This window comes from Centruroides sculpturatus, unplaced genomic scaffold (genome assembly GCF_000671375.1).
Source record: "Centruroides sculpturatus isolate CEXI.00-Female unplaced genomic scaffold, Cexi_2.0 scaffold465, whole genome shotgun sequence".
Lineage (NCBI taxonomy): Eukaryota > Metazoa > Arthropoda > Arachnida > Scorpiones > Buthidae > Centruroides > Centruroides sculpturatus.
The window spans coordinates 274898-287679 of record NW_019384663.1 but is presented as its reverse complement, the minus strand read 5'-3'; the positions used below and the strand labels follow the sequence as shown (position 1 = coordinate 287679).

Here is a 12782-nt window from a genome sequence, read left to right as displayed (position 1 = left end):
ATCCTGTCCGTGTACCTCCATGAATGGCTATATCCATGTGCAAAAACTTCATTAATAATCACGGATAATCAATTATCTACAATAATACTACTTAATAAAGACAATTGCCTCATAGTTCGCAGTTTATATACGTGGAATTCATTTCTATTTGTAAAAAGTTAAAATAATCGTTAATGTTTTTATTTGGCAAAATTAAGGATTTTAAACCAACATTTAATTGTTTAATTTAAATGCATAAATTAATATAAATACTAATTCCACGTATATATACTGTTACACACAGAGTCATAATCAGTGCCTTGCAGGCAAAATTTATGTGCTGACTAAATTCTGCATAATAGTATGAAACAAATAAATAACCACACAATCTACATACTGTACATACATCATAAAATACCTATCCTATAAGAACGATACATGCTAGCTTTCCTCTCTCAATAATAAATACATTTGAATGATTAATATTTAATAACTTGTTTTTTTTATATCCAATCTCTATCAAATATGGAATTATCCAAAAAGTTTTTTCTTATTTTGATTTAATTTTTTTAAGGATAAAACTGAAAAATCTTTTGATTTTTCTCATAAAATTATTATAAGTGTAAAAAAAATTTTGAATTTAAATATATATATATATGTATATATATAAACAATCTTATAATCATAAAAAATCTTAGAATTTCAGAAATTCATGATTTAGAATTCCTCTTTAAAACAAGTTCTTTTTAAAGAGAGAGGATTGTTTTACAAATTATCATGCCAACAGCATATAATAATGATAATTACTGTTTTCTTCTTTCTGTCCATATTGCATCAACTTCTTCAGCTACCACATTTTTTTGTGGTAACAAAAAATTAATAATAATAAAAACAAACAAAAAGTAAGAATTAAGGACGATCCTCTTCCTAGCCTCATTAGCAGGATCTTCCTTCCTCCTCATCGGTTATATTACTATTTTATGTATTTTGTTATAAAAAGACCCTGAGTTGAATGAGGACAGTTAGTGGAAGTCATGGCTCACGATGTAAACTTGCAAAAACTGCTCACCTGTTACTTAGCAGATATAATGGGGGGAACACATACACACAAACACACACACAATCACCTACAATTCCTCTGGTGCCTTATTCAGAATTTATCTGTAATTAACAGCTTCTGATATCTAACTTTTGCTTTTCTTCTATTAAATATTTTATGTAAAATGGACGATAATTCCGGATTCTGCATTTGATATCTAAATTTCAATAATATCAAGGAGCATAAAAGTATCAAACAAATCTTCCACTTTCTTCCTCATGTAAAATAATGTTCCACTTGTGATATGACTTGATACATCAGATTATTGTCATCTCTAATGGATAAAGCTTAATGAAACTTCTAATCACAAGTGCATTTTGATTTCATCATTTACCATTAAATCTTTTAAAATCTCTAAGAAAAGTTAAGAACAACAATGAAATAAAAACGACAGCAGGCTTCTATACGTTTTGATTACTTTTGATGTAATGATTTCCACCAAACCTATACTTTGTATACAATGTCATCTTGACAAAGTTAGGCATCACTGAGGTAGAGAGGCAATAATAGATGCTCATGCTGGTGTCAATGTAAAAGGTAGAGTCACAGGATGGAGCACCTTCTGGCATACAGGTAGATATACCAGTGAGGGTACGAATGTGCCATTTTTGGCCACTCCATCAGATTCTGGCTGGGCAAGTAGGAAAGGCTGCATGATAAAGGAACCGGCAGCAGGTGGATTCTGTGGCATGGCAAATGTCATAGGAAATTGAGAACTATTGGTGGAAGAAGGAAAATTGGATGGACACCCAAGTCTTCCTGGAGATGGGAAGAGTTTTGGAACAACTTGCATGTTATTTGGTGTTGAAGGTGAACTGGCAGAAGCATCACTTTCTTGTTGGACATCTTTAGCTACATCTGTGGCCCCTTGATGCTGTTTGATATGTAACTTCAAAATACTCCAAACTTTTGTAGCAAACCCACATAAACGACATCGGAAGATCTTCACATGTTTTTGTTGATTTATTATACTTCTTCTTCCACTGTGAACATTGTGAATATGAGCCAAACACATCTCCCTGGTGCGAAATTTTTTATTACACTTACTGCAGCGATATCTTTTAACTTTTGTTGAATGTTGCATATCATCTTGTGATTTTCCCATTGCTGTGGCTGACCTGGAAGAATCCCATTGTTGGCCTAGAGACTGTGCACGCTTCTGGTGATGTGATGATGATAATGAAGAGTGCGATATATCTTTAAACGAAAATCCCGCAGCCCTATGATTTAAAAAGTGGCGTTGAAGAGAGTGATTGTAACGATATGCACGATGACATATACGACAAACAAACCTCTTTTCGCCTTCAGTATTAACACCAGTATGTCTCTTTTCATGTGCGTACAAATTGGACAGCCATCGAGTAGAATAAATACAGAATGAACAGTGATAAATTCTATTACCACCAATACCTGACAGTTTAATTGGTAATCTGGACTGTATTACTTGGACAGAAGAAGAAGAACTTCCTGGTGATGTACTACCATTTGTTCTTGCCTGATCTTGGACTGCTGTTGTTGAGGAATCTGATGTTGTATTCATCCCTGAGTTATTTGTGATTCCTATATCTTCATTTGTAGTACGATGATCCTTGATCAGGTGAACTTGTAAGGCTATCTTGTCAGGAAAGTTTTGACCACATATCATGCAAAGTTCATTATTAGAATCCATATTGGTATTTTCCACTTGGGTGGGAAATTGATTATCTTTCATCATTCCTGTATGATCATTTAGCATGTGGGCTTTTAACCACTTAACACTTTTAAAACGACGATCACAGAGTGGACAAACTTCTGAATAATTGCTGAAGTAGCGATTAGTGGGATCATTAAGATCACCAGAACTGGAAAATTCCTTATCATTATTAAATGCAACAAAACTGGGCGAATCTTTTACTGGAGATGGTTCTTCATATATGCCGTGAGTATTTTGCTTGTGTACTTTCAAGAAATATTTGCTACAAAGTTCCTTTTGACAAATATCACAAGTAACTCCTCCAATAGTGCTGCTGCGGGCTGCTTCATTTGGTTGACTGTCTAAGTTTATTCCATGCATTTTTAACATATGTGTTTTCATGAAATATTTATTACAAAGTTCCTTATTACAGATGTTACAATAATTACGACCTGTAACATTGCGTGGTTTTTCTGGAGTTGCAGGAGGTAAATTGTTGGTTGCACATAATTTGACTGGATTTGAAAGTTCAACTGCTGTTTCTGGACCTGATTGTTTCTTTGGTGTTGGACTGGCTTCTGGTAATATTCCGTGAATGTTCTGCTTATGAGTTTTCAAAAAATACTTGCTGCAAAACTCTTTTTGACAAATTTCACAATAAGCTTCTGAATCAATAACTGGAGCTGAGGTTGTAGTCTTTTGTAAGTCAAGAACGCCTTCCAAAGATCGCTGAATGCTGGAAGCAATTTCCATGTTGTTTCCTGCCTGACCATCTTCATTAGGAAGTACTCCATGCTCATTCATCATATGTGCTCTTAAGAAATATTTATTTTCAAATTCTAAATGGCACAAGCTACATAATAATTTTGTACTTTCGGATCCTGTGACAGCATTCAGTTCTGTAATCATTGTCTGAAGCTTCTGCAGATCTTGGCTAGCTGTATCTGTTAAATTACAGCCAATACTTTCATACATTTGAGATTTAGCAGTCACTTCACCGCTCTCTTTCCCTTCTATATTTGCATTGTTTTGTGCTGGAGAAGTTGGCTTGGACCTTTCTTCTTCCTTTATATATGGGATGTTATGAGTGTAAAACTTGTGCATTTTTAAGAGGTAGAGACTGGAGAAGGGTCTGTTACAAATCTCACATGACAGATCTGTTGTTACATCTGAATCATATTGACTTCTTTGTGAAAACTGCATGTCTTTCTGAGTTTCATCTACAGATTTAGGACATGAGTTTTCATCATTTTTATCAAAAGAGCTATAGAACTGTGAAGACTGCATCAGACATGAGGTAGACATATGACTCTGACTATGAAGTGGAGACGTGGATGTTTCAGTTGCACTTAATCCATGCTTATTGATTTTGTGAGTTCGCAAGAAGTACTTATTGCAAAACTCTTTACAACAGATCTCACAAAATGCATCTGCATTGATAACTCCCATTTCACGCAATTTATCTGGTGTAAAAACAGGACTTCCTGTAAAAGTATGTGAAATACATAGTCCTTCTTGAGCTGATGTGCTAATAGATATGGGATGATTAATCATGGAAGAGGCAGTTGACACAATTCCATTTGTTACAGGAATGTTTTGTTGTGACTGGGAATTATAAAGAGATGGAAATTCAATTTTTGATAAGTCCTGAGGTTCTTCTTGGATAGATCCTATTGTTTGTTCATTCATACTTGTTGAAGGTGGTGAATTTGCTATAGAAATAGGAGAATTTATTTTAGATTCACTAGTAGCTGGAGTATGACTTGGGGAAGCACTCTGGGTGTTATCAATGAGACCATGACTTTTTTGTTTATGTTTTTTAAGGAAATACTTATTACAAAACTCTTTTTGACATATTTCACAGTATGATTCTACATTAATTAAACCTTGTTGTTTTGTAGTTGAAGAACTTTCTGAAGGGGAAGTTTGCATTGTTTGAGGAACAGAAAATGTATTTCCTGACACTGTAGGAGTATATGTTCCTGAAAATGGAGTGCTTACAATTGATTCAACTGAATAAATGCCATGTTTATTTGCTTTGTGGGTCTTTAAAAAGTATTTATTACAGAATTCTTTGTTGCATAATTCACAATAAGCTTCTAGATTAAAAATCCTAACACCTTGATTTTGATGAGAACCACCATTTGATAGAGAGGAGTTTTGACCTTGAGGAATGACTGGAAAGAGAAATGGTGGTATTGGACCAGGAAACATTGAGAGTGGAACAGAAAGATTACCTGATTTATTTTCATTGCTTTGACTGAATGGAATTAATGGTGGCATAGTTGGAAATGGCATTGTTTGATTTTTAGTGTCCCTATTTTCCTGAGATAAAGTATCCAATGGACTATTTGTTGTTTGTTTTCCTAAATAAGATTGTGCTACAGTATCACTAAGTTTTGATGAGGCAAAAGTTTTGGCTATTTCATTACTGTTTCCTTCCCTGCCATGACCTGAGGTAGATTTGTTGTATGACTGCTGTTGCTGAAGCTGCTTGTCCAATAGTTTTTGCACATGTTCTTCTTCTATATGAAATTGAAGAAGATTCTCAATTTCAAATGTAACACTACAATGTGGGCACTGATAAATATCCTCTTGGTCTCTGATTGTTTTATCCTCTCTTGTTTCCAAGTCAAGCATACTTTCCTTTTCTCCTATTACATCTTCTCCTTCTTCACTATCTAACATTGGCATAATTGAAGTAGTCTGATATCGAACTGGATTGCTTTGTTTTCGCCGTTTCTTTGCACGTGGTTCCACACACCCTGCATCAAAAAGCGGGGTGCTTCTACTATGATTTTCACTACTGTTTCCATCTTCATCACCTGAACAACCGTGATTTTCCATGTGCGGTGATTCTTGATGTTCCAAACTATCATGATGTATAAGAGAAATGGTATCATTGCTTTCAAAACTCATTCTTCTGCTAACAGGTCTTTCATTCAGTCCAATTATTTGGCAAGTCAGCTGTGCCATAGGAAGCTGATTAATTCCCTGAATTACACTCTTGAAAGTTTAATGGCTGTTCCAGCCATTTTTCTCTTGTACAAGGAAACCAATATCATGCAGCCTGTAAGAAATTAGAATAAAATTATTGTTTTATCTGATAGTAATCATAAAAATTTTAAAAAATTTAGTTAATGAATGTAACATAGAAAAGACTTATGAAGGAAATAATATAAATTAGAAAAGAATAAAAAAATTACAGTCAACCCCCTATAACATGGGTTCCTATAGTTCAGGTTCCTATATGATGGCGAAAAAATTGTGACGGTATCCGTACAAACATGGTAAAAAAACTCCTATAATTCGGTAAAACGTCATCGGGCAGCCGAACTACTTTCCGCTGTCCAGCGCCACGCTACGGAGAGTTTAGGCAAGTAAGTTGAGTTTACTATTGTCTGTACAGTATGTAAATTAGATCCCATAAGTCTAATACAGCACTAATTTTATACATTTCTTGTGAAAGAAACATTTCTTATTCAATGGCCATAAAAATTATTTATATTAATGATGTCTCCAAAGTTCAACGAAGTTTTCGCAGAAAAATAACTTATCAGAAATCGCGGCCNCATAACATCTAATCATTTATAGGATATCTAGGTTTATCTTATATTATTATTATTTTTATGTGCTAATATTAATTAAAATCTATTTGAAATATATTCATGCTCCCAATACTAATTACAAAGATTACAAAATTTCTTTGTATACTATGTTAAAGATGATAAATCCAATAGAACCAAAGTCCTTTTTGGAACTTTGGTTCTCTATGAATATCCATTCAAGTCATTGAAGGACTGTGAATGACTTATAGCAACATAAAGTTGTCCATGAGCAAAGACAGGAGAAGGAAAATAAATCACAACAATACAAAGAGATTGACCTCGGCTCCTATTGTCAGTCATGGCAAATGCAAAAGTTACTGGAAATTGATAGTGGTACATCATAAAGAAAGAGCACTCTCTGATAAAATGAGGTTGATGTGAAGAATCAAGATGCATTGTCTACTACTTGACCCTGTGAGCACTTGCTTGACTGCAAAGTGCTTGCAGGGTCAAGTAGTGGTCAGTGTATCTTAACCTGATGACATAATACTGAATTATTGTAAAATTTCAATGTTGTAAAAAGTTTCTTATCAACATTCTATACAAAATGATATGAAAATTTCAGAACTTTAGAACCTGATATCTCCTGAATAGATCTGAAAATTAAAAGTTTATTGCACATCTGCAGACCCATCCCTATCTATTAATACCTAATTCATTTAAATTCATTGAGAAATATAGAAGAAGTTCAAGTTAGCATAAATCTCCTTAGCATTATATAGTAGAACTCAGTTAAGAAGTTTTTTCATAGTACCAATTTAAAAAAAACTTCTCAAGGAGAAATGAAACTAATATAGCTTTTTTCAATAATTCATATTTATTTAACAATATTCTTCTACATTACAGTGAATTAGGCTTATACAGAATTATTTACACATTTGTCTCATGTAACCTGCTTCATCAGTTTTGTTACATGAGAAAAAAATGTTTTGATTCCCACAAACAAAACCCACAGAACTACAAATACCATACTAAAACTCACTGAAAACTTAATAGTGTCACCCAGTTATTGATACTGCTTGTCAACATTTTCTGCTTGCTGCAAGCAAAGTTACCTGATAATCATGGAAAAAATTGTAAAAAATTTGTATAATTCATGTTCAAAGTAGTTCCAAGTCATGTGTGTTATGAGTTATGAAACATAAAATTTTGTGCATTCTTTTTTCCATGTACAGTTAAATGTGTAAAAGTTTTGATAGGATTTAGTTGAAAAACTTAAAAACAAATCCATTTTTCAGTCATGGACAAGGATTTCATTTTACTTAAATGGGAAGTTTTATATGCAAAAAATTTGAACATCTGTTATGGAGAAAATTGGGACTTTTTAAATTAAACTTCTTACATAGGAAAAACTTTTAATGCAGGAACTTCTTAATAGAGATATCTCCTGTTATTTGGTGTTGAAGGTGAACTGGCAGAAGCATCACTTTCTTGTTGGACATCTTTAGCTACATCTGTGGCCCCTTGATGCTGTTTGATATGTAACTTCAAAATACTCCAAACTTTCGTAGCAAACCCACATAAACGACATCGGAAGATCTTCACATGTTTTTGTTGATTTATTATACTTCTTCTTCCACTGTGAACATTGTGAATATGAGCCAAACACATCTCCCTGGTGCGAAATTTTTTATTACACTTACTGCAGCGATATCTTTTAACTTTTGTTGAATGTTGCATATCATCTTGTGATTTTCCCATTGCTGTGGCTGACCTGGAAGAATCCCATTGTTGGCCTAGAGACTGTGCACGCTTCTGGTGATGTGATGATGATAATGAAGAGTGCGATATATCTTTAAACGAAAATCCCGCAGCCCTATGATTTAAAAAGTGGCGTTGAAGAGAGTGATTGTAACGATATGCACGATGACATATACGACAAACAAACCTCTTTTCGCCTTCAGTATTAACACCAGTATGTCTCTTTTCATGTGCGTACAAATTGGACAGCCATCGAGTAGAATAAATACAGAATGAACAGTGATAAATTCTATTACCACCAATACCTGACAGTTTAATTGGTAATCTGGACTGTATTACTTGGACAGAAGAAGAAGAACTTCCTGGTGATGTACTACCATTTGTTCTTGCCTGATCTTGGACTGCTGTTGTTGAGGAATCTGATGTTGTATTCATCCCTGAGTTATTTGTGATTCCTATATCTTCATTTGTAGTACGATGATCCTTGATCAGGTGAACTTGTAAGGCTATCTTGTCAGGAAAGTTTTGACCACATATCATGCAAAGTTCATTATTAGAATCCATATTGGTATTTTCCACTTGGGTGGGAAATTGATTATCTTTCATCATTCCTGTATGATCATTTAGCATGTGGGCTTTTAACCACTTAACACTTTTAAAACGACGATCACAGANACTAATCTACCCTGAAATGCTGAACTGATGGACTAATACATATAAATCATAAAATATGATAAATAAAATTCAGAGAAAATTTTAAAAATTCTTTTTATAATGATATTTAAAAAGCTGAATAATAATTTAATTTATGAGTAAATTTTTCTTAAAAAGATGGCTACAGTAAGCATAACAAGAAATTGAAAGAAGACATAGACACAGATTATATAACTTATTCGCTATGATACAGCTAAAAATATCTCCACAGAACATTTAATTTATTATATGAAATTATCATATAATGGTCTCTTCTGAAAAGTTCTATAAAGAAACTTTTTATTACATCTTGATAGAGCAATGAAATTACAAAGACAATAACAGAAAAAAATTAATTGATTGAAGAGAAATGGGAATTTTCAAATATTTACAGAAAAATCAGTGAAATGATGCAAAAACAATATGAATAAAATATGAAAAATATATATAGGGAAAAGAAGTTTTAATGGCATTTTTCCATTATACTCTTGCATGTTGCATTTCAATGTTGTGCATGTTCTGTTAAATCATAAGCTATTACATTTCTTCTGAAACAATGAAGACTAATTATATTATGATTTCAAATGAGGAATTTAAAGTGTGCAAAAATTAAAATCTAAGTAACAATTATTTGTTTCTAAAATTTTAAAAATATTTTTNAGTCAATTGACAGTAGCCATACTGTGTTTTGGAATAGACTGTGCTAAGCATGTGTATAAAAAAAACATCTTTGGTCTTCTCAGTGTATTTCATTTTGTCAAAGTCTGTCTGGCATACTTGTAAAGATGATCAGACACATCACCCTAAGTGATGAATCTTGACATCACATTAAACCAGAGATAACGTCTCAAAACATCCAAGTGACATTATTATTTGACTACACAAGTCCAATACTTTTTCAGTTCAATTAAAAAAAAAAAAAATCTAGTCAACAAGAACATTATTATGACATTCTACAGTGCTTATAGAGAGTTATCTAAATCAAATGTCCAGGTCTCTTGACAGAGAGAACATTATCTTACTACATGACAGTAACAACCCCATAGTGCTTAGTTGATGTTTGAATGTATTGAATAATTTGGATGAGAGGTTCTTGATTATGCACTATATATTCTCAATCCTGCATCAGGTGACTTCTGGATATTCTAATCCAGCTATTAGTTTTTCTACTTGGACAGTATTAATAGATTTGTACAGCAGTGGGATAAGTCTCTTAAATTTTACAGGGATTACTTTTAAATAAAGAATACTTTCACAAGAAAATATGTTATTCAGAAAACCACTTTCATTTGATTCATCCAAATATAATCTTTCAGATTAAGCTTTGATAATTTCTTACTTGCCAATGTTCTATCATATTATCTTAATTGAATCAAATATTTTGGATTTATTAACTATAGACTAATATGTTGTATAAATAAATGCCTTATGTTTAAATTTTAATTCAAAATTATAATATATTCATTTATGAGGTTTAATGTATTGATAAAAAAGTAATATAAACACAGTATTAAACTTTAAGATTATATATACTACTATCTCATGATGTTAATTCATAACAAAATTTAAAAATAGAAATTAGAAAAACTAGCAGACAATCTGCAGTATCCATGGGATAAGGCATTAAACATAAAAAATTAATTTAAAATTAAAACTTAGAATTTAATGTCTATCAAAAATTACTTGTAATCTGGACTACATGAAATAAAATTAACATAGATGCACTATAAATGATTAGATTTTATATGACTGATAAATTTTAATTAATAATTCATTTTAATAATTAAAATTTATTGTACACATAACATCTAATCATTTATAGGATATCTAGGTTTATCTTATATTATTATTATTTTTATGTGCTAATATTAATTAAAATCTATTTGAAATATATTCATGCTCCCAATACTAATTACAAAGATTACAAAATTTCTTTGTATACTATGTTAAAGATGATAAATCCAATAGAACCAAAGTCCTTTTTGGAACTTTGGTTCTCTATGAATATCCATTCAAGTCATTGAAGGACTGTGAATGACTTATAGCAACATAAAGTTGTCCATGAGCAAAGACAGGAGAAGGAAAATAAATCACAACAATACAAAGAGATTGACCTCGGCTCCTATTGTCAGTCATGGCAAATGCAAAAGTTACTGGAAATTGATAGTGGTACATCATAAAGAAAGAGCACTCTCTGATAAAATGAGGTTGATGTGAAGAATCAAGATGCATTGTCTACTACTTGACCCTGTGAGCACTTGCTTGACTGCAAAGTGCTTGCAGGGTCAAGTAGTGGTCAGTGTATCTTAACCTGATGACATAATACTGAATTATTGTAAAATTTCAATGTTGTAAAAAGTTTCTTATCAACATTCTATACAAAATGATATGAAAATTTCAGAACTTTAGAACCTGATATCTCCTGAATAGATCTGAAAATTAAAAGTTTATTGCACATCTGCAGACCCATCCCTATCTATTAATACCTAATTCATTTAAATTCATTGAGAAATATAGAAGAAGTTCAAGTTAGCATAAATCTCCTTAGCATTATATAGTAGAACTCAGTTAAGAAGTTTTTTCATAGTACCAATTTAAAAAAAACTTCTCAAGGAGAAATGAAACTAATATAGCTTTTTTCAATAATTCATATTTATTTAACAATATTCTTCTACATTACAGTGAATTAGGCTTATACAGAATTATTTACACATTTGTCTCATGTAACCTGCTTCATCAGTTTTGTTACATGAGAAAAAAATGTTTTGATTCCCACAAACAAAACCCACAGAACTACAAATACCATACTAAAACTCAATGAAAACTTAATAGTGTCACCCAGTTATTGATACTGCTTGTCAACATTTTCTGCTTGCTGCAAGCAAAGTTACCTGATAATCATGGAAAAAATTGTAAAAAATTTGTATAATTCATGTTCAAAGTAGTTCCAAGTCATGTGTGTTATGAGTTATGAAACATAAAATTTTGTGCATTCTTTTTTCCATGTACAGTTAAATGTGTAAAAGTTTTGATAGGATTTAGTTGAAAAACTTAAAAACAAATCCATTTTTCAGTCATGGACAAGGATTTCATTTTACTTAAATGGGAAGTTTTATATGCAAAAAATTTGAACATCTGTTATGGAGAAAATTGGGACTTTTTAAATTAAACTTCTTACATAGGAAAAACTTTTAATGCAGGAACTTCTTAATAGAGATATCTACTGTATATATATATATATTATAGAACAGATACAGAGATACAGATATAGATGACAAGATTTAAAGAAAATCAACTACTCACTTATTACAAATGTTATTTATATTAGAATTATACAATTCTTTTCTGTTTGTATAAAAAGCTGTTCCATGCATATAAATTATTAAACTAAATTTTATTATATTATATTATGTATTAATGTTTTGTTAGAATATATAAAGTCTAATATTTCAGTCAATAATAATCAAATGAAATAATGTGCTTATTTTAAACTACATTAAACATGATTAATTTAAGTAATTAAACCTATAATAAACAAGAATTTAAACTATTAACATGGAAAAATACTACTAAATAAGCAATTATTTATTGTGACATCGTCACAATGCCAGGCTGCAACTTTTAATCATATTTTTAATTAATTTAATTTAAAATATATAATCACTTTTATAACCAGTTTAAAAAGGGTATTTTTTGGATGAATAAACTGAAATGTTATGTCCTTTGAATCCAATGCTCACCCAAGTTCAAGAATTACTCACATGATTAATTCTCATATTAAATGCATCTTGGATTGGAATTCTCGCTGATCTCTCATCAGTAATCTGCAACAGAGCCTACATCAATATTTCAGACTTTTTGAAATCAATCACAGTAACTGATTTGTATTAAAATATATGCTCTTCACCTCAAATTATTAGTAATGTCTTGCCCCTGTACATCATCCTTTAACAATAGAGTCAAATTAACTACTTTCAGAGAAAAGTTTTGAATTGAAATAACATGACTTCCAGTTTGCATTGGAAGTTCA

General features: G+C 31.6%; 2 protein-coding genes across 2 annotated transcripts in view; both read right to left on the bottom strand.

Annotated features, from left to right (window-relative positions):
• Positions 1 to 718: 718 nt before the first annotated feature.
• Positions 719 to 12782, bottom strand: part of LOC111626599 (zinc finger protein 423-like) — a 50154-nt gene continuing 38090 nt past the window's right edge. Inside the window, exon 2 of the mRNA XM_023370034.1 lies at positions 719 to 5820. Within this exon, the coding sequence (XP_023225802.1) occupies positions 1593 to 5726 (4134 nt within the window). The 5' untranslated portion in view covers positions 5727 to 5820 and the 3' untranslated portion in view covers positions 719 to 1592. The remainder of the gene's footprint in view (positions 5821 to 12782) is intronic.
• LOC111626598 (zinc finger protein 14-like) lies at positions 7730 to 8720 on the bottom strand. The gene has a single exon (XM_023370033.1). The coding sequence runs from the start codon at positions 8687 to 8689 to the stop codon at positions 7730 to 7732; it is 960 nt and encodes a 319-aa protein (XP_023225801.1). The 5' UTR covers positions 8690 to 8720.